The sequence below is a fragment of the Geotrypetes seraphini genome, chromosome 3 (genome assembly GCF_902459505.1).
Source record: "Geotrypetes seraphini chromosome 3, aGeoSer1.1, whole genome shotgun sequence".
Lineage (NCBI taxonomy): Eukaryota > Metazoa > Chordata > Amphibia > Gymnophiona > Dermophiidae > Geotrypetes > Geotrypetes seraphini.
The window spans coordinates 211,556,859-211,580,302 of NC_047086.1; the positions used below are offsets into that span (position 1 = coordinate 211,556,859).

General features: G+C 45.3%; 1 protein-coding gene across 9 annotated transcripts in view; it reads left to right on the forward strand.

Annotated features, from left to right (window-relative positions):
- Window positions 1–19,422, forward strand: part of ARHGAP9 (Rho GTPase activating protein 9) — a 204,209-nt gene extending 184,787 nt beyond the window's left edge. For all 9 annotated transcript variants that reach the window (XM_033936056.1, XM_033936054.1, XM_033936053.1 and 6 more), the window contains one exon: window positions 18,465–19,422. In XM_033936056.1, coding sequence (XP_033791947.1) covers window positions 18,465–18,654 — 190 coding nt within the window. In that variant the 3' untranslated portion in view covers window positions 18,655–19,422. The remainder of the gene's footprint in view (window positions 1–18,464) is intronic.
- The last annotated feature ends 4,022 nt before the right edge of the window (window positions 19,423–23,444 follow it).

Here is a 23,444-nt window from a genome sequence, read left to right on the forward strand (position 1 = left end):
CCCCCAAACCCCAGAGCAAGAAAGGAACCAAGGTCAGCCAGGTGGGATAAGATAAAAAAAATCACCATGTTGAATAAATAACTTAGACAAAAAGGTATATTTTTGATTACTCATCAAAATGATTCAGCAATAAGTACCCTTGTGAGAAAAATGAATCCTTCAGTAACTGGTAGCATCTCCTTGAGCAGCAATAACTTCAACTAAAACATTTCTTGAAATTATTGGTCAGTATTTCATACCACCCTTGAGGACATTTGGCTCATTCTTCCATAAAGAATTGTTTCATCTATGTGACATTTGAGAGCTTCCTTGCATGAATAGCTCATTTCAGGTTTTGCCACAACATTTCCATAGAGTTGAGGTCGGGACATTGACAAGGCCAATTGAAAATGCACAATCTCTTTGTCTTTATCCACTCTGTAGTAGATTTATTTGAATATTTATGGTGGCTGTCTTGCTGCATGATTCACTTTTATCTCAACTTGCAGAGATTCACTTTAGCTCAGATTGCAGAGATAGATGGCTTGCCATTCTTCTCAGGAATGTCTGCTATAAAGTACAATAGAACTCATAGTTCCATCAATGACAGCAAATTTTGCAGTTCCTGCAATAGCAAAGCAGCCCCACATCATGATTCTTCCAGCAGCATATTTTTTTTTCAGTAAAGATGAGGTTCTTATTTGGGAAGGCAATGTTATCCCAGGACAAGCAGGCAGCATATTCTCACGTATGGGTGACGTCCCCCGACAGAGTCCCAGTACAGACTAGTGCTGCCCGATTCAGAGAAAAATATTTCGATTCGATTCAATTCACTCTGTTGAATCGATTTTTCGATTTGATTCGATTCACTGTTAATGACACAGCTTTTTAAGTTTAAACATTTTATTTAACCAAGGCAATAGCATATCAAAAATTCCCAGCTTCCATCCCCAGCCCCCTAGACTCACCAGCCCCCCAGCCAATTCCCAGCTTCCATCCCCAGCCCCCCAGACTCACCAGCCCCCCTGCTGATTCCCAGCTTCCATCCCCAGCCCCCCAGATTCACCAGCGCCCCTGCCGATTTCAGCTTCCATCCCCAGCCCCCCTGCTGATCTCAGCTTCCATCTGCAGGCCCCAAGACTCACCAGCCCCCCTGCCGATTTCAGCTTCCATCCCCAGGCTCCAAGACTCACCAGTCTCCCTGCCGATTTCAGCTTCCAGCCCCCTGCCGATTTCAGCTTCCATCCCCAGTCCCCCTGCCGATTTCAGCTTCCATCCCCAGCCCCCCTGCCGATTTCAGCTTCCATCCCCAGCCCCCCTGCCGATTTCAGCTTCCATCCCCAGCCCCCCTGCCGATTTCAGCTTCTATCCCCAGCCCCCAAGACTCATCAGCCCCCATTTCAATTCATTTACTTACTGGACTGGATATGAAATCGCGGGGAAGAGAGAAGAAATGTGGGGAAAGAGCCAGCCAAAAATAGTATTTGCTGCTGCCGAGGTCTGCTGCACGAGGTCCGCTCGCTCCCCGATTGACTCTCCCACTCCTTTCATTTCTTCCGATGTAACTTCCGGTTTCGCAAAACCGGAAGTTACGTTAGATGGGTAGAGGCCAGCGGCCGGCGGCGTGAAATATCCCGAACTCGTCTTGCAGCTGAATCGGTAAGTCTGGTTTTTAACAAAAATGAACCGATTCAAATCGATTCACCTGATTTGAATCAGTGAACCGATTTGAATCGTGAATCGGGCAGCACTAGTACAGACCACTTTAAAAGTGCATCGCCACTTTAAGACTTTAGAAAGTTCGCGATAGCTCTAACTGCTCATGCGCGAGTGCCTTCCTGCCTGACGTGGGGCGTGCAGTCCCTCAGTTTTCTAGTTTCCGCCGAGCTAGTAAGACGCACTTCAGTTTCTGTTGAAGTTATTTTTTCTTTGCTTGTCTTCCTGCTCTCACGGTTTATGACTTTTTTTGTCATAATTTGTTTCTTTAGTTATTGTTCTTTCTTTGAAAAAAAAAAAAGAACAGTCTGTTTTCTTTTTATTTTTCCATCACGGGCTCTGGCCCTCTGGGGTCTTATGGACTCTTTTCGCCATAGGGTTCGATTTGTCAACAGCTGTCTTTCCGTCCATATCCTGGCCGTCGACAGGTTTCAAAAAGTGCGTTCGCTGTGCTCGGGCCATTTCGTTAACTGACCCTTACCATTGGTGATTGCAGTGTCTGGGTCCCGAGCCCCGTGCCAAGTCTTGCTCCCACTGCTCGTCCCTTCGGAAGCGCACCCTCAAAAACCGATTGCTTCAGCAAAGACAACTGTTCAGCGCCACAATGGACATGGAGCCCAGTTCATCTCCGACACCGTCTGCGCCGCCCTCATCACAAGGTCATCACGACAAACACATCCGCTTATTCCTGGGGGGCTCATATGGACGATTTTCAGACTCAGGGTCTTTGGACTGCCAGGGAACGAAAATTTCACATCAATCTTCTGGAGCTCAGAGCGATGTTTTATGCCCTCAAGGCTTTTCATCATCTACTCTGTCCTCAAGTTCTCCTTCGCACAGACAATCAAGTAGCAATGTACTACATAAACAAGCAAGGAGGCACAGACTCTCTCCTGTTGTGTCAGGAGGCCCAGAAAATCTGGACTTGGGCGACAGCTCGAAATTTGTTCCTGAAGGCTGTCTACGTTGAAGGGGAGAAGAATTCCCTAGCAGACAACCTCAGAATTCTTCAACATCACGAATGGACTCTCAATACTTCAACTCTCCAGTCCATCTTTGCTCAATGGGGCACACCTCAAGTAGACTTATTTGCGGCTATTCATAACCACCCAGTTACCTCAGTTTTGCTCCAGGCTTTACTCTCCTCTCCGTCTGGAAGCAGATGCCTTTCTCCTGGATTGATCGGGCCTGTTTCTATATGCATTCCCTCCAATTCATGTTCTCATGTTGAGAACTCTGTTCAAACTCATGAGAGAAGCAGCCACCATGATTCTCATTGCTCCATGATGGCCCAGGCAACATTGGTTCTCCCTTCTACTTCAGCTCAACTCCAGGGATCCCATTCCTCTTCCAGTATTTCCTACTCTACTTACTCAGAATCAAGAGTCACTTCTCCATCCCTGCACCTGACAGCTTGGTTTCTCTCGGGCTGAGTTCTTCTGAATTACATCTCTCTCAGCCTGTACGTCACATCATTGATGCCTCCAGGAAACCAGCCACTCAACAATGTTAGCAACAAAAGTGGACTAGGTTTTCTTCCTGGTGTCTTCTTCATCATCATGACCCAACTTCCTTGGCAGTGGAGTTGGTGTTGGATTATCTACTTTCTGAGACCTTAATGTGGTTCTTTCCAGTTTGATGAAGCCTCCATTTGAACCAATGGCCACAGCTCATCTCATGTTTCTCACCTGGAAAGTGGTCTTTCTTATTGCTCTCACCTCTGCCAGGAGGGTCAGTGAGTTACAAGCCTTCGTAGCAGATCCACCCTTCACAGTTTTTCATCATGACAAGGTGGTGCTACGTACACATCCAAAGTTCCTTCCAAAAGTTATCACTGAATTTCATCTCAGTCAATCGATTATTCTGCCAGTGTTTTTTCCTAAGCCTCATTCTCATGCGGGAGAAATTGCTCTCCATACTTTGGACTGTAAATGAGCTTTGGCCTATTACATTGACCGGACAAAGCCTTACCGAACTTCTCCCCAACTATTCATCTCATTTGATCCAAACAAGTTGGTGCATCCTGTTTCCAAGAGAACGATTTCCAACTGGCTGGCTGCCTGCATCTCATTCTGTTATGCTCAGACTGGGCTGGCACTGGAGAGTCGTGTCACAGTCCATATAATTCGAACTATGGCAGCTTCTGTGGCTTTCCTGAGATCTACTCCCATTGAGAAAATCTGTAAAGCTGCCACCTGGTCCTCAGTTCATACATTCACTTCTCACTACTGTCTGGAGTCATTCTCCAGACGGGATGGGCACTTCGGCCAATCTGTATTACAAAATTAATTTTCCTAAAGGCCAACTCTCCCACCATGCCATTTGTGTTAGCTTGGAGGTCACCCAAATGTGAGAATATGCTGCCTGCTTGTCCTGGGATAAAGCACAGTTACTTACCATAACAGGTGTTATCCAGGGACAGCAGGCAGATATTCTCACAACCACCCCGGGTTGGCTTCTTAACTGGCTTATCTTAACTGAGGGACCGTGCGCCCTACGTCAGGTGGGAAGGCACTTGCACGTACATGGTTCGGGCTATTGCAAACTTCTAAAGTCTTAAAGTGACGATGCACTTTTAAAGTGGTATGTATCGGGGCTCCATCGGGGACGTCATCCATATGTGAGAATATCTGCTTGCTGTCCCTGTTATGGTAAATAACTGTGCTTTTTGTTTTCACCAAAGAAAATATTCGTTGCTATGACCAGAAATCCCAATTTTTAACTCATCTGTCTAGAAAACCTTATTTCAGAACTCTTCTGGGTTTTCGTTCGACGAAAAATTAACTTACCATCATCATAACAGCTCTGTCGTACAAAGCTGCTTCCATCAACTTCGAATGATCTGCTCTGTGGCAAATCTTCTAGAACCATCATCCTTGAACATCTTGATACACTCTCTTGTTATATCCAGAATAGACTACTGTAATTCCCTCTATAAAGGAATTGCACAAAAAGAACTAAGAAGATTACAAAACACGGCAATTAAACTCATAACAAAGACAAAAAAATATGATCATGTAACACCATTACTGATACAGGCACATTGGTTGACGATCTCCTACAGAATAACCTATAAAATATTATTACTGGCTTTTAAGCCTAACAAGCCAGAATTCATAAACAGACTGCTCATCCCCTACACTCCTACCAGAGCACTCCGATCCCAAAAACAACATCTCCTAGTAACACTCTCCCCCAACAGATAAAATATGATACCACACGTTCATCGAGCTTCTGTCAAGGCACCCCAACTTTGGAATTTAATACTTGTTCACCTTCGGGAAGAATCAGCACTCAATAGATTTAAATCAAACCTAAAGACATTCGCATTCAATCTATAACATCCTGATAGCGCCTCTTCTCACAGATGTAATCTCCCCTTTCCTTATGTACTTACCCTCTATGTCTTTCTTTCCTATACAATACTGTATTTCTCCCCGTTTCCCTCTCAATTGAACTGTTTGTCTTATGTCAATTAAATGTATAATTTTAAGTAAATATGTGTCCTGAAATGACTCCAGTTTTTATAGCCCATAATTTTATTGTTGTAAGCCGCTTAGAAATTAGATGAGCGGGATAACAAATTTTAATAAAACTTGAAACTTGAAAACTTTTGGGTGAACTTGAGGTGGGTAACAATGTTCTTTTTAAAGAACAGTGTTTTCTTCCTAGCTATCCTCCCATGGACACCATACCCATTCAGTTTTTTCCTGATGGCTGAAGCATAAACCCTCACATCAGTTGCAGTGAGAAAGGTCTGCAGACCTTTAGATGTTAAGGATTATTCGAGTTGTGGATAATTTTCTGGCTTGTTCTTGAAGTGGCCTTGGCAAGATGAGTGCTGTTGGGATGAGTCACTGTAGTCTTACATTTACATTTGCTATACTGAAAATTTTGTACCGTACAGGTCTAGTTACAGGTTAAGAAAGAGATTTTTCAGAGTAGGAAAAGAATGCCAATTTGTAGATAGGAAACTAGCAAAGGAAAAGAATGCCAATATTCTATTTGTAGACTACCAGAGTGATAGTGGATGGACACAGCTCCAAATGTTTAGAAATGGTCTTATAACTGTGTTCATTCAGGTGATCAATTTACTATTTTTCATGGATCCTTTGACATTTCTTTTGATTATGTAATGACTGTGTTTCCACTGACTTTTATGGTGAAAACCAAACTCAAAACTTTTTAGACCTTGACAAAGTACATAGGATATTTAAATTCAGTAATGCAGATTTACATTACAGGGTGGTTTGTTATCCAATTAGTTAAGAACTGTATTATTATTAACAAAAGTAAAATTATAAAGCATTTATCACTCACCTATCCCTACATTTCTTGATAATAAAATATACATACTAGAACACATTACATCTTGTGTGCTGGAAAGCTTTACAACATCAGTGTACTGGAAGAGCATTGGGATCATGACATAGTAACATAGTAGATGATGGCAGATAAAGACCCGAATGGTCCATCCAGTCTGCCCAACCTGATTCAATTTAAATTTTTTTAATTTTTTCTTCTTAGCTATTTCTGGGCAAGAATCCAAAGCTCTACCCGGTACTGTGCTTGGGTTCCAACTGCTGATGTCTCCGTCAAAGCTCACTCCAGTCCATCTATACCATCCCAGCCATTGAAGCCCTCCCTAGCCCATCCTCAACCAAAGGCCATATACAGACACAGACCGTACTGCCCGTGCTTTAGCCTTAAGTTTAAAGAGGCAGCTGCCTGCGGCTCCATTTGTGGTGCTAGCTTGCCACAAGATGTTGCATCAAGCTCCGTCTGTGGAGGAGGGTTCTTTACCCCAAGTGTTGCTTTCGAGGGTGAACTATGTAGCTGATGCTCTATATAATGTGTTTAGAATGATGCAAAGTCTCTGCTTTCTTTATTTTTGCCCGCAGAATGCTTTGGATTAGACAGTGGGCGGATGATTCAGCATCTTAGGCTACCTTAAGCAGACTACCCTTTAAGGGGCAGAAGCTTTTCGGCAGAGGATTAGATGACATTATGGCCAGTGTCACATGGACTGTTGTCCCAAATCACTGTGTGGCAGTAGGCCACGAGCACCAGGGGATCTGGCAGGAGTTTTTTTCGTGGCTACAGGAGGTCTCACCGATTTGCAAGCTCCTCGGCGCAGAGACCCTTTCACGGATCTCGACAGAGGTTTGGAGGCTCCAAATGATCATAGATGTCAGGGTCCTACTCAGCAGCCCCCAACAAGAAGTTCCAATGATGCCAGGCTACTGGTTGAGCTCCCCTGAATAGAAGGGAGACTCTCAGAGTTCTGGGAGGCCTGGAATCAGATTTGCTCAGAAAATGGGCTAGATATCATTTGAGAGGGTTACAAGCTCAACTTTTGTCATCCACTTCAGGATTTCTTTGTGGATTCCTCAGCCGGAAGGTCAGAGAAAGGGGGCAAAAATCCAGGCATCAGTAAAGTGTCTAATAGATATTCAGGCTTTGGAGCTTGGCCCAGATGCATACTCAGGCTCAGGCAGGCACTCTGTATACTTCATTGTATCTAAGAAACACTCAGGTGACTGCAGACTGATTCTAGATTGGAAGTATATCAATGCTTGCCTAAGAGTGCCTTGGTTCTGGATGGAAACCATGCATTTGGTCATTGCCTCGGTATCACTGGGGAAGTTCCTTCCTAGATTTGATAAAGGCTTACTTGCATATTTTCAGCTTCCTGGAATACAGGAAGTTTCTTAGGTTACGTGTGCTGGAAAGGTATTTTTAATTCTCAGCACTACTTTCCGGATTAGATATGGAGCTTTGTACCTTTACCAAGGTAATAGTGGTAGCAGCAGCACACATGCTCAAGGCAGGGATTCAGATGCATCCACACTTGGATAATTGACTAATCAGAGCCTGATCCGAGGCAGCAAGCCACCAAACCGTGGCACAAATAGTGCAGATGTTGCAGGACCTGGGGTGCATCATCAATATCCGGAAGAGTCATCTGGAACTGACCCAATCCTTAGAGTACTTGGGAATCCTCTTCAAAATAGCAGAGGGTTGTGTTTTCTTCCAGAGCCATGCAAACTGAAGCTATGGTGTCAGATTGTGGACATACCAGCCATGCCAGCCCCCACGACTTGGCTGCAGCTTGACATTACCTGCAGGTGCTGGAATCGATGGTAGCAACCATAGAAGTGGTCCCCCGGGTGAAAGCTCAGCTACACCCTCTTCAGAATGTTCTGTTGTCCCACTAGTCTCCAAAAGTAGACTCACTCCAGATGCTGTCACAGTTTACAGAGATGGCTCCAGGCGTAGACTATATCCAAGGGAGTGCCTCTTTGCATCTTGTTTAGGGTGGTACTGATGCCAGATACCAGTCGGTATGGCTGGGGAGGTTGTTGCAAGGATTGGCCAGTTCAGGACCACTGATTACCCTTGCAGAAAAAATGGTCAATCAACAGATTAGAACTCAAAGCCATTCATCTATCACTATAGTCACTGGAGGCAATCCTGGAAGGCTAGGCAGTCAGAGATTTCTCAGACAATGCCACAGTGGTGACTTAAATCAACAAACAGGGAGGCACCAAGAGTGCTCTGTTGAAGATGGAAGCACAGTTGTTCCATTGAGCAGCAAATCACCTGCAAACCATAATGGTGGTTCACATAGCAGAAGTGAGCACTATCCAGTAGTGCTGCCTGATTCACGATTCGAATCGGTTCACCGATTCACTTCGGGTGAATCGATTCTAATCGATTTAAATTTTAAAAAATCGGCTTCCCGATTTGGACCCTCTCCCCTCGCTCCCTAAAGCAGGAGCGGCAGCGCTGCTCTTGCTGGCTGGCCGCTGCCGCACCTGTTTTAGAGGGCGAAGAGGGAGGGTCATTCGGGAAGTTCTGCGTCCAGCTTCCCTCCTGGCCTCCCCGAAGAACTACCTCCCCCAGAAAGACTGCGCACTCCCCCAGGAAGGCCTCCGTGTTCCCCCTGGCCTCCCTGAACCGTTTACCTTACAGCTTCAGCCTGCAGCCGAAGATCGCAGCTACAGCGTCTTTGCACTGCAGTGCTTTGAGCCCCTCCTCTGACATCAGAGGCAGGATCGCGGCAGAGGAAACAGCTCAAGCACTGCAGTGTAAAGACGCTGTAACCGCGATCTTCGGCTGCAGGCTAAAGCTGTAAGGTAAACGGTTTGGGGAGGCCTGGGGGAACACAGAGGTCTTCCCGGGGATGGTGCGCAGTCTTTCAGGTGGGGGGCAGTCCTTCGGGGGGAGCAGTCCTTCAGGGGGTGAAACAGGCCTTGGGGGGGGGGGGTGCAGGCCTTTAACGAGGAGGAGCAGTCCTTCAGGGGGTGAAACAGGCCTTGGGGGGGGGGGGTGCAGGCCTTTAACGAGGAACAGGCCTTTAAGGGGGGGACAGGCCTTCAAAGGGGGGGACAAGCCAGGGATGGTGGCATAGGCCTTCAGGGGGGCCAGGCAGTCCTTTGGGGGGGCAGTCCTTCAGGGGGTGGGACAGGCCTTGGAGGGGTGCAGGCTTTCTCAAGGCGTTGTTTGTAAACAATCGAGGGCAGGACACCCAGCCTCACCCAACTGCCGTGATGAAGGGAAGGCACATGGAGGGAGGGAGACAACAAAGGTAGGGAAATGATTTTATTTTCAATTTAGTGATTGAATTGTGTCAATTTTGAGAATTTTCATCTGCTGTCTGTATTTTGCAGTGTTCAGGAAGAAATGTATTTGTTTCCTTTTCTCTGGAGTTGTACTGCATGCAGAGTCTTGAATCTTAGGGTTTCATTTGAATATATTAATAATTTTAGTTTGTGGTCCCGTATTTGCATAGGGATTATCTGTGTTCTGATAGGAATGAATGTTGAGAAGCATACAGTGGCCAGGATTCACTAACATGCCTGATCGGGCCCGATCCGGGCAGGTCCGACGAATTCTGCAAACTCCAACATGCAGATGAGGGCGATTGGAGGAATGCCCCCATCTGCAAGCACGGATCACGCTATAGCGATCCCGCGCATGCGCAGACCATCTGTAGATGGTCTGAGCATGCGCGAGACCTCCGGGCCATCGGAGTTGGTTTTTTTTTTTTTTTCTCCTTCTTCGTCTAATGGGCAAGAGACCCAGGGATCCTAAAAGTGCTGCCTGCCTGCCTGCCCCGAACACGCCTGCCTTCCAGCCCCGAACCCAAACACCCTGCATGCCTGCTCCAACTCTCCCACTCTTCCCTGCACTGTAAGCCCGGGCTGGGCTTAAGTGGGTTAAAACCACGGGCTCCCAAAAGTTCCTCGATCGCCTATTAAAAAAATAATGGAGAGCCCGTGGTTTTATCCCACTTAAGCCCACAAGTTAAAACCACGGGCTTGCAGTGCAGGGAAGAGTGGGAGAGTCGGGGCAGGCAGGCAGCGTATTCGGGGCTGCAGGATAGGGGTTGACAGGGCAGAGAGCAGGGCGGCAGAAGTCAGGGCAGCCGGAAAGGGCTTCAGTGACTGGTCCTCAGCAGTCGCTTTTTTTTGATTGGCTAGCCCAGTCGGTGTTGCAGGGGTTTTTTTTTTAGTGAATCGCGTCCCTGCCTATTTTGCATGCCGTTGCCCTCATTTGCATGTACGGATCGGAGGATGGTCGGAAGATAGGTAAGTGAATCGGGCCGGGGTCGCTAAGGGGTCGCAAACCGATCGGTACACGATCGGTTTGCTTAGTGAATTTGAGCCAGTGTGCTTTGTGTAGTTTAATTTTGTAGTTAACCATTATGTGTTATTAATAAGATTATATTGTGTGTATATATGAAAAATGAATGGAAAAAATAGTGTTACAATTAGTAGTATTATGGGGGCGGGGTCTGGCCCACAACTTAACCCAGAGCTCTTTAACCGCCGGTCTGTGGACCGGTGCTGGGCCACAAAATAATTATTTTATTTCCGCCGATCCATAGTTGTAAAAAGGATGAAGAACACTGCTCTAGTATATCCTTAGCCCCCACAGCAGCTCCTAGACGTGTTTCTCCCATGGCTAATGATAGATCACAAACTTTTTCTCAGCATTATATGTAGAGGCCCATAAAGCTGGTCACTCACTTCTTTTGTGCTCAGTCAGGGCTCAAATGCTCTGTATTTATTATTTATTTTGATTTCTATCCCGTCCTCCGAAAAAGCTCAGAATGGGTTACAAGAAGACAGTCATAAAATAATTCCAAAGACATGACTAGTCACAAACAGGAAGCACATAGAAGGAAGCTTCTAGAGCGGGAGTCTGTGCTGATGTCAAGTTTTAGCAGAAAAGGAGAGTCTTCTCTGCTCTTCGGAAAGCCATCAGTGAGTCTAGTGTCCTGATTTGCGTGGGCAGCTGGTTTCATAGTCGGAGAAAGTGGCTGTAGGAACATTTGCATGCAGTTTTCATTTGGAGAGATCTTCCTGAGGGGGTGCCGAGTCGTCTGCTGCTATCACCTACCTCCCACTCTGTGGGATCTGTGTGGTGAGCACTACAGCCTTTCTAGGCACTTTGCCGCAGAGCAGTTAGCATTTGCTGGCAGCCCCGTATCTTCTGAGGACAGAGATGGCGCTTTCAAGAAACATGTGATTTAACTGTGGTTCATTTCACAGGGAAGTTGTGATTCAATCTGTGTCTTAGATTCCAATGTTTTTTCAAAATTCCATTTCTAATAGCAGTCCTATTCCAGCAAGGAGCATTGATCTTGCCATGTTAGCTATCTCGGACAATTATCTCACGATCATGCATGCGCAAGGGGGCATTAGTACAAAATTAATGATAGGATAGGCTTTGCTGCAGAAGTGGCAGAGTGCAGATCCCTGAACTCCGAGTCTCAGCCTCCGCCCTGTGAAGGAGAAAAATAAGATGAATTCCCCTCTTTTCCCAGCCAGTCTAAACCCAAGTGTCGCTTTCCCACAGGAGCAATTTTCTTAATAACTTCCATGTGTCTGCAGGACTGGCATCCTGAGAGGACTGGAGGGAGGGAAGAATGTGTGGGAGAAGGTTATAGGCAGCACAGCCGTGGCGTCTTTGTGCCAGAGCTGGAACCGACACTACAAATCTATACCCTTATTGACAGGAAAATATGCACACATCAAAGGGTTTAAAATATGGAAGGGAGGGATTTCAGAGAGAGAGGAGTGCAAAGACAGAGGAACTGGTAAAGCACTCCATTAGGCATTTCTAGCCATCCTGTCACAAACAGGAAATAAAGACTGCCACCAGACATTTTCATCCCTTCTGTTTTACACTATCACATGCTGCAGGGCATAAAAGCCATCCCAGAAATTTCTATCCCTTCTATCTCATGGTATGACATACTGCAGGGAATAAAGAACTTCTCTGGGCATTTCTATTCCTTTTATTTCACCGTATCACAGGAAATAAAGACTAGAGAATGGCATGGGGACGGGTACTCATGGTTAAAAAAAAAATTGGCTTTTATACCGCAGATGCAGGGCAAAGCTTTTTACCGCTCCGCAGAAACTGTAAAAAGCCTTCCTTCTGTGGGGGAAGGGGGAACATGATCACCGCTCCGTGAGTTTTCTTTCCTCTGTCCCTTCCTGCCTGCCACTGGCGCATACCTTCTGGAGCCAGCCAACCCCCTTCTCTTGGCCTTCCCTCTGCTGAGTCCCTTCTTATGATGCAACTTCCTGTTTTCTTTGTCCCTGTGTCATCCCTTTTGTTTAATGTATTTTATTTTGACCATTCCAGGTTTCACCTTCTATATGACTTCCCATATGTTTATATTCCACTTTCTCCCTTCTATTTGAACTCAGCTGGAGCTAGGACAAATGCAGAACCCCTGTCCTAAAGCATTAAATGATATGTTGTGTTTCACATGGTAAAATGATAGCAAAATAAACTCTTCTGTTTGAAGTTTGCACTGTTACTAACCTCCTGTTACCTGATTGGTGGATTTAGCTTTCTTTCACCTTATAATTTAGTCATAAAATCTTCAGAAACACTTGCAAACATATAGGCCTAGATTTAAGTACAAGGAACAAGAACAAAAGCCCAGGGCAGCAGACTGAAAGTGAAAGGTCACTTGGACACACAAAGTCAGAGGCATGAAGAAAGTACAAGAAATTTATTACGGTATACCGGACTCTAGTGCAGTTAATAGCCTGCCTACTAGAGTGTCAGAAAAAGGAAATACACAGACTTTTATGCCCTTTTTGCAAACTAATATATGCAAAAACTACAATTTTCATTTGTTACTTCTATAACTTTCTACAATTATTATTGGTCCTAAGCTCACACTAGCAGGTCACTTATCTAACTCTTACAGTTCTAAATGTTAAATGTACAGAAGGGCAGGGTACATCATGGCTCAAACTCTTATCTATTTAGCTTACAATGTGGTAAGGCAGAGACATACATTTTAGGCAGATGAAGTCAATAGATTGTACACTTTCTTCAGCTATGTAGGCCAGAGCAATATTTTAAACAACAGTTAACCATTTCATGACCCTATAAAAGCACCAAGAAAATGGACTGAAGCAGAGTCGGCTCGTGTTTGTTTTATGTATCAGCACTACCATAGCAATCTGGTGCCATCCAGGCTGATATTATACATTATGGAGCTCAAGGCAGAAATGTGGAAGGGGGCCTTAAAGTCCTCAAGCAAACTGCGCCTCCTTCAATTTGACAAGAGTGGGCCCCCCTGTGCCAAGGGGGCCCAAGGCAGTTACCTTGTTTCCATATCCCTAATGCCAACCATGAGTGTGTGCCCCCCCCCCCTCCATTCTCCAGACCTGCCTGTGGGCATCAAAATCTGAAATCTGGCCTTGTAAACACATTTATCTTCCTAGTCTGCATCATTTGAAGGTTAGTACATAAGCAGGATTCTCTGTTCCTCTCTCCTTTGACCTGTTTGTGTAGATTGGATCTCTGGCTCTATGTGTGAAGTGTAGCAGAAAGGTAGTCATGTGGGGAAGGCTGGATGAGCTCTTTCTAAGTCACCCAGAAGCACTGATTGCTGGGGCAACTATACCCACACTCTGTATATAATCACCTGTGCCAGTTGCTCTATCAGCATCCACAAACATAAGACCCATATTCCTTTCACCGTTACAGATCAGTGATTTGGTATTCATTTTTAATAATTATGTTCCATGACTCCGTGGCCTTTTCCACACCCTGTCTACAGAGTGCTTTCAGCCAGCATCTGACTTTTTATAGAGTCACAGAAACATGTAGAATGGTATATCGCAAACTATGTGCTTCCTAAGATTTGAGGTGTGCCGCGAGATGCTGGGGAGGAGGAGAGGCATTGGCCTCTCGCGGCAAGAGGCACATCCTGAAGGCAGTCAGCCAACACCAGTGCCTCTCCTTCCCTCTGCACATCTTTCCTGCTGGCAACCCCTACTGGTAGCTCAGGGCCCATCTGGAGGGCCTTCGCGCATTCATGAACATCAACATGATGACATCACGCATGCGCGTGGCATCATCACGTCGATGTACTTGTATTTCCAGATGCCTCGAGCCACAGCCACTATGTTTAGTGTGCCGTGGCTCGACAAAGTTTGCGAGACACTGATGTAGGATGTGAGGGCAGGCGCAGAGACTCCAGGCCTGTCCAGTCCTTGCCCCTTCCTGATACAGGATTTGTCTGATGGAGATCTATAGTGCCTTTTTTTCCATGCTAGATTTCAGGATTCACAGTGTCTGTCGCTTTTGGACTCCAAATCCCATTCTTAGCTTTAATTTTCCTTGTTACTCCTGTATCACTGATTGTCACTCATGGGTTTTGTTTTGTGGTTTTTTTTAGAAGGTATGTTTGGTCATACCCTAGAGTTCAATGAGAGAGGGAGGCAGTTTGTCTGTCTCCTAGGAATCTGGGAACTTTCTTAATCATATAGAACCTGGGGTTGACTGAAGTTGCACTGTGTATATGGATCAGCTGCTATGACAATTCCAAATTTACAATCTCTCTCTTTTTCTGTATAGGTGCCACATGCTACCATAATCAGCATATCTCATGATTGCAGCATAAATCAATTCCTGCTGTTTCTCATTTCACCATGAATAATTTCCTTTGACTGAGTCAGCTTAGTACCTTCTACCTACCACCCCTCCCTTCACTTAACTCTTAGTGCAGTGGAGAACCAGGGAAACAGGAAGAAACTTCAGCTGTGCCTTGTGACCCTGGACAAGTCACTTAATCCTCCCATTGCCCTTAATCCCCCCATTGCCCCAGGTACATTAGATAGATTGTCAACCCACCAGGATAGGGTTACCAGATGTCTGGGAAAACCTGGACATGTTCTCTTTTTAGAGGACTGTCAGGTTTCCCGGATGGACTTTCCAAAACCCAGCAGTTTGTCTGGGTTTTGGAAAGCCCTGACAAGCTCCAGCTGCATCTCGAGGGCCTCTGAGCATGCACGGATGATTCACACACATCCGCGTATGCTCGAGGCCCTCCAGACGTGGCCAGAGCTCATCGGGGAAGAAGACAAGGGTTTGAGGGGTGGGGCTGGGGGACGGAATGGGGTGGTACTTGAGGCAGAACTGGGTAGGGCTGGAGGTGGAACAAGGTGGGGATGTGGCAGAATGGGGCGGGGCCATGTATCTGGGTTTGTGAGGCTCCAAATATGGTAACCCTACACCAGGACAGATAGGGAAAATGCTTGAGTACCTGAATAAATTCATGTAAACCATTCTGAGCTCTCCTGAGAGAATGATATAGAAAACGGAATAGATAAATAAATAACAGAGGTAGGAGGAGAGGAATCTAGCAGAGAGCTTCAAATTCAGATCCTGAGGAGGGTGACTAGAACTGGCCCCTAACCCAGTGTTTCTCAACCCAGTCTTCGGGAACCTCACAACCAATCAGGTTTTCAGGATATCCACAATAAATATGCATGAGATAAATTTGTAAGCATCAGCACCATTTTATGCAAATCTATTTCATGCATATTCATTATGGGTATCTTAAAAACCCAGCTGGCTGGGTATGTTCTGAGGACTGGGTTGAGGAAACCCCCCTCCCTTTACCACTCAGCCATTCTTCTATTGTTGCTAGCCGGAATCGCCCTGATCTCTAGAGGTGAAAGGGTAATGGGGTAAATTTACTGGGGGGAGGGTAACTTTTATTAGTGGTGTACAAGCAGAAATTTTGTGTTTCATATTGTTTCCTGTGTCATTTAAAAAGGTGTTTGTTTTGTTTGGGATTTTTGGGGTATATTTTTATTTCAGGAGAGCTCTTCAAACACGCTGCCTTCAGTGACCCTGAAGCTTTCTCTCTGCTACTGCCGTGACCCGGAAGCTTTCTCTCTGCTACTGCTTCCTGTTTCCGCATAGACAAGTTTCAAGTTTATTAAAATTTTGATAAAACGCTAATCATGAATTCTAAGCGTTTTACAATTTATTTTTAAAAAAAGAAAGAAGGGGGAAACACTGAACAGATAAGTACCGACTAGACAATACTTGACAGACATAAAAACAATAGGAAAGTGAGAACTACAACTTTAAAAGCAAAGGAAACATAGAGGGTAAAAAAAACCCAGTAGGGAATTAAGATTATTAAACAACCCTAGCTGTCATCCAATCTATTCAGCAATCATATGCATCTTGGAAGAGGTAGCATTTTAGATTTCCCTTAAATTTATCCACGTTTTGTTCAGCCCTAATATGAGATGGCAAGGAGTTCCATACTGTTCGGGGCCGTAATTACAAATGAAGAGGCCTGACGCGTGCTAATGATTTTCAAAGACGGTGTATGAAGAAGATGTTGAGAGGAGGATCTTAGGACTCTTAAAGGATCATGTGGAATAAGGAGCTTGTGAATGAAGGCTGGGAAACATAGCAGAGAGAAATCCTTCAGGTCATTGAAGACAGTGTGTTTACTTCACTCGCGCTGCCGATGGCCAAAGAGTTACAGCAGCACCGGGTAAGCAGGCGTGGGCATCGAAGCAATGACGTAACATGCATGCACGCATACATCCACACCTGCTCAGATGCCCTCCAGATGTGGCCCTGAGCTCGGGGCCTTCCAAAACCCCGACAAACTGCTGGGTTTTGGAAATCCCTCCAGGCACCTGGACAGCCCTCTAAAAAGGGAACATGTCCGGGTTTTCCCAGACATCTAGTAACCCTATCTCCTGCCGTATGCAATTTCTTTTCTACAGCATAGGGTTTATAACCTCCCTTTTATATGACTAGTGCTGGCTTTCTGTGCTTTGTCCCCACAGCCTTCACAGTCTCTGCTTCCCTTTACCCTAGAAACATGTAGGGGACAAGCTCACTCATACAGGCAGGAGAATTGCCTGTCAAGCCCCTTCCCTTGTTTAAAAGCAGAAAGAAAACCCACCTTTTTCATATAGCTTTCAATCCTTAACCCTACTCCTCTGCCCTCCAATCCAGCCAGCTGATTAACCGTTCCCCTTAACTGTATCCATAACATCCTGTTTGTCTGTCTTGCCTGTTTAGATTGTAAGCTCTTTCGAGCAGGGACTGTTTTCTTACTCTTTGTGACTCTGTACAGTGCTGCGTGCATCTGGTAGAAATAATTAATAGTAGTAGAAAAGTGTCCAGATATATTAACCATCCTTCTACCTGTTGGACACAAATATAAAAATCTGTATAAGCCAGACAGTTGTACTCAGGACTCAGGGGGTTGACGTCTGACAAGGTTCCCATAATCCAAGCAGGGTATAGCACCCATTGCAGTAAGAAGAAATCTAGAGGAGAGATGTAAGAGAGCAGGAGTGATACCCCGACCACCACATGCTGCCCTCCCCACATGACCACTAGTGCTGCCCCTCCCGATGAACACCGGCACCACTATCCTCCCATCCCCAAGATGACCTGTGTCTTTGCCCTCCATGCACATCCCTGCCCCTTGGGCATCGCGCTTTCAATGTTGCAGAAAAGTTGCTGCCACCAATTCTGTATGCTGATCTGGTGTGGGGTCTTGGACATCTGTGCATGCTCAAGGCCTGCCGGCTCCCATCTTCTCTGAGAATTTTGGAGGGGGCAGGAACGGGTAGGCTTTGAGCATGTGCAGATGTTCAAGGCCCCCACGCTGGGTCAGTATACAGCATTTGTGGCGGCAGTTTTTCTTCAACACCGAACGGGCAACTCGATGCCAGTGGGGCAGGGTGAGTGTACAAGGAGGGCATCGGTACTGCAGCCTTCAAGATCAGGATTTCCAAAACCCAGACAAACTGCTGGGTTTTGGAAATCCCTGGCAAGTTCGTGTGGGAGCAGGGAGGAGCAGGAGGCAGAATGGGGTGGGCCTGGAGCAAAATAGGGCAGGGCCAGGTGTGCTCTTTTTCCAAAGAGGAAATCTGGCAACCCTAGTTAAAGGGAGGTCAGCAGTTTCAGTGGTAGCTGAGATCCGAATTTTTGAGCCAAGAATATTGGTTTATATTCAAGTATATACGGTATATAGAATCTGGGGCATGTGTTTAAATGCAAACCCCTCCCTAACCTCATTCATAGAAAACCTGCACTCAGTTTAGATGAATTTATCTGTATATAGGCTGCATGCACATAATTTTACCCAAGCATAAATACTATTTAATGTTTAATTATTCCATATCCTGTTAATTCATATGAAATCATCAAAGTGATATACCGAGTGAGACACTAATAAATAAAATTAAACCATTAGACCCCCCCAAAAAAATTAGCATAGCAAAATACGATTAACTCTACTCCATACAGGAACAGGTGTTGTTGTTTTTTTAGAGAAACCTACTTATGCACCTAAAGCACCATTTTACTCATAGAAAATACTTTTAAAATTGCCCCTGAGCTGCTAGCTTTATAACTTTTCTTTCTCTTTTGTCTCTTTCTCCATCCCCTCACCCTAGAGTGATGGAACATGCTGAATTGAATCGTATGACAACCCAGAACATTGGGATCGTCTTTGGCCCCACCCTGATGCGGCCCGAGAAGGACTTGTTTTCCAATATGGCTGTCAACATGACCTACCAGAACCAGGCAGTGGAATTCCTCCTACAGGAGCTCCTGCAAATCTTTTCAGCAGTAGCTGCAGAGTAGCCAAGGAGTCAGAAATGCCCCCCCCCCCCCCCACCTCTCCATGCGACAAGGATTCCTGCATAATTAAGTATTCTCTCAGGACTCCATCTGGGGTGTCAACGCCCTGGAAACAGACTGCTGCAGGACAGAGGGGAGGGGTGGGAGTAGGCTAGGAGGCGACGTGTAAGCAGGGTCTTGTGTACTGCTCCCTCACTGCTGTAATGCAACTTCAGTGATTTCCGTGCAGGCCTCTCTTGCTCCATCTTTGTGTATGTATGCTGTGAAGGTTTTCTATCATCTTCCTGAGGTCACCTCTGCTTCTAATCACAGTGTGAGGAAAGCAGCAAATGAGTTCTTACTTTCAGGGGCTGGTGATGCCTTTCTGAAGAGCAGAGGTTTCAAGGACAACCCATCATTAAGCCATTTTCCAAAGGGTAGGCTAATGAGGAGGCTTTCCAAACAATTCCAAGAAAGCGTTAATCACTGAGAAAAAGTAACAAATATCAAGGCTCTGACACAAGATGTGTATGAGACAATGCCAATCATGAACAGTGGGCATCGTGTGAGGAGGTGAATGCACAAGGACAGTCTATAGAGGGAGGTTAATCTGTGTAGGTGATACAAGGACGGGTGTGTGAGTCTACAGGGAGATTCAGTGTCAGTAATGCATAGGGTTACCATATTTTAGTCCAGAAAACCCCGGACACATGACCCTGCCCCGTTCTACCTCCAACCTTACCCTATTCAGCCCCGTCCCACTTCCACAAAGCCTCCTCTCTTCCCCGACAAGCTCTGGCTGTGTCTGGAGGGCCTGGAGCATGCTCAGAGGCCCTCCAGATGCAGCCGAAGCTTGTTGGAGCTTTCCAAAACCCGGACAAATGTTGGGTCTTAGAAAGTCCATCCAGGAGCTCGGACAGTCCTCTAAAAAGAGGACATGGCTAGGTATTCCCAGACGTCTGGTAACCCTAGTAATGCAGGCCCTAATAAAACAATCTGTAGGGAGACATTGATCTGTGCAGGACAGATGTATTATTAAGGGCAGAATTAACTCTTTGAGCCCTAAGCAAACAGGCGCTTTGTGTCTCTCATTGTATTATAAATACATTTTGAAACTCCCACAAACAGGGCCTCACATGGTTTAGGTTGCAGAGAAAACTGGCAGAGGAGGAAGCAGTAAGTACGAGGTTTATAGACTTTTTGCCCACTAGAGGGGAGGGAGAGGGGGAAGGGAATAGTCAGCCCTGCGTAAGTGGCAGTAGCTCTGGTGCTCCCAACTCATCTTTCACCTGACTTACCAAGGTAAACATTTGTTTTGGGAGCTACTAGCATGCTTAAGAGGGCATCTGCTAATCATATGGGCCCTAGGCATATACCTAGTTTGCCTATGCCTTAATCCTGCTCTGATATTACACTGACTGTAGAGCAGGGGTGTCAAAGTACCTTCTCGAGGGCCGCAATCCAGTCGGGTTTTCAGGATTTCCCCAATGAATATCCATGAGATCTATTTGCATGCACTGCTTTCATTGTATGCTAATAGATCTCATGCATATTCATTGGGGAAAACCTGACTGGATTGCGGCCCTCGAGGAGGGACTTTGGCATCCCTGCTGTAGAGGGACCTAATTCTGTGCTAGCCTGTCAGTTCATAGAGAGCCATTAATATATTTCTTGTGACACAAGGGCAGATGCTTTAGTTCACAAAGCGATTTTAATATGGCAGATGCCACAAAGAAAGGTATGTGTCTTTTGAGTCTTCAAATCCAGTCTTTGAGGTCCACAACCCAGCCTGATTTTCAGGATTTCTACAATGAATATGAATGAGATCACATACAAATAGATCTCATACATATTCAATGAGGAAATCCTGAAAATCTGGCTGGACTGTGGACCTTGAGGACTGGATTTGAGGACTCTTGCTATAGAGCAGGGGTATCAAAGTCCCTCCTCGAGGGCCGCAATCTAGTTGGGTTTTCAGGATTTCCCCAATAAATATGCATGAGATCTATTAGCATACAATGAAAGCAGTGCATGCAACTAGATCTCATGCATATTCATTGGGGAAATCATGAAAACCCGACTGGATTGCTGCCCTCAAGGTGGGACTTTGACACTCCTTCTATAGAGAGATTCCACCTATGCCCAGGACACATAAATCAAAGAGCCTAATTCCAGTACATTACATTACATTAGGGATTTCTATTCCGCCATTGCCTTGCAGTTCAAGGCGGATTACAAAAGCATTATCAAGGAATGTATGTATTTGGTTTTGTAAACCACTTAATACATGTACAAGTGGTATATCAAATATAATAAATATAATACAATCAGTTTATACAGAGTCATTTACACGGTGGGAAGACAGGACTATTAGTCTGTAAAACAACATTAAATCATATAGGTGGCACAGACACATGTGAATCACAGAGCGGGGAGTCTTAATCCAGTCCTCAGGACCCACTCAGCCTGTCAAATTTTCAGGATACCTAAAAGGAATATGCATGGAGGTAGTGCATGCAAATTTATTTCATGCATATTTATCGTGGGTATCCTGAGAATTTGAATGGTTGGATTTGTGGCTTTAAATAAGAACATAAGAATAGCCTTACTGGGTCAGACCAATGCTCCATCAAGGCCAGTAGCCCATTCTCACGGTGGCCAATCCAGGTCCCTAGTACCTGGCCAAAACCCAAAGAGTAGCAACAATCCATACTACCAATCCAGGGCAAGCAGTGGCTTCCCCTATGTCTTTCTCAACAGATTATAGATTTTTCCTCCAGGAAATTGTCCAAACCTTTCTTTAAACCAGCTACGCTATCCGCTCTTACTACAACCTCTGGCAACACGTTCCAGAGCTCAACTATTTATTCTCTGAGTGAAAAAAGATTATTCCTATTGGTTTTAAAAGTATTTCTCTATAACTTCATTGAGTGTTCCCTAGCCTGTTGGGTTTTCAGGCTGCTCTTCCTAAAGAATTAAGAGTGGAATCCGATGTGTGTATCAGCTTAAAAGGAAATCGAAGGCACTGCTCTTTCCAGAATATTTTTACTGAGGGTGATGAAATATGAAGGCTCACTGAAAGTAAAGTTGGGGGTGAAGTGAATTTTATATATTTAAAAAATATGAAATATGACTGCTAATTGAATTTAATTGTGTGTTGTTGTTGGATTTTTTTTTTTTTTTTTTTACTGTGACTATATTATTTTAAATCACTTCTAACTACCTTTGTGTAGCACGAGGAGGTACTGAAAAGTTCTCAGCCTAACCAAGAGGAGAATGATGTGGATATGGTTCAATCAATGATCTGAAACAATGTCAAAATATATAATTTTGATTCTGCAAATTGGCACTTAATGAAATAAGATAACACTCTTTTCAGCTACAGTGGCAAAATAACGCTTAGAATTCAGGGAGTTGGTTGGTTGGGCTGAGAACTTTGCAGCACCCCCTTGTATATAAAGTATAGAATTTTTTAATAAAGAAAAGGATATCCACAATGAATATGCATAAGGTGTATTAGTATGCATTTCCCCATTACATGGGTATCCTGAAGACTAGATTGAAAACCACTGATCCTGAAGACTGGTTGAGAACCTCTGCTATAGGAAGAATCTGTGTAGGTACTGTATATTACTATATATATATATATATATATATATATACACACACACAGCCATTAATCCTTGTTGGTGACAAAAGGACAGTGTATCCATTATATGGAGATATTCAGCTGTGTAGGTGACAAAGGGATAGGTGCATCAGTCTATAGCAGGGGTTCTCAAGCCAGACCTGGGGACATAGCCAGATTGGTTTCAGGACATTCACTATGAATATGCATGAGATAAAATTTGCATGAACCGCATTCTTTGTATATAAGTTTCTCTCGTGCATATTTATTGCAGGTATCCTGAAAACCTGACTGGCTGGGTGTGTCCCCAGGACTGGGTTGTGAACCAATGATCTATAGAAAGAAATTATCCTGTGCAGGTGCCAAAGCCAGGTGTAGGAGTTGATAGAGACAAATTAACCTGTGCAAGCACTTTACAGTACAGCATCAGTCTCTGCAGGGTATAGAGGTCCAGGTACAGTAGTCAACAGTGGCATCAGAAAAATATGTCGCTTTAATTCAGGGATTCTCAGCCCAATCCATGGCCAATCAGGTTTCCAAAAATCAAGTACTTGGGACATGGCCTCCACAAGTCTGTTTTTGTTCTATGTCTGGCCACTGTTAATTTTGTCAAATTATAAGTCTTTTGGTGAACATTTATAGGTCACGCAACAATTTTTAATTTAATACATAAAATGCAAGTACAGTGGTACCTCGGTTTACGAGTGCACCGGTTTGCGAGTGTTTTGCAAGACGAGCAAAACATTTGCAAACTTGGTGCCTCGTGAACCGAGCTTGCCTCGCTGTACGAGCGCTCCCCCCCCCCACGATCCGGCATCCCCCCTGCTTGCGTTGCCCCCCCTCCACCGCGATCCTACTTTCCCCCCCCCGAGCACGTCAATGACACTAACTTTACCCCGTCTTGGCACCAGTGCCGGTGCCCGAAGATCCTCCCTCTTCTGGCGCGGCCTGGGCTGAGCGGTGCGTCGGAGATCCTCCCTCTTCTGGTCTGGTCTGGGCTGGACTGGCTTTGAGCATTTGCGCATGCTCAAAGCCTTCTGGTCTCGCTCTCAATCTTGGAGAGAGCGAGACCAGAAGGCTTTGAGCATGCACAAATGCTCAAAGCCAATCCAGCCCAGCCCAGAAGAGGGAGGATCTCCAACGCACCGGTCAGCCCAGGCCGCGCCAGAAAAGGGAGGATCTTCGG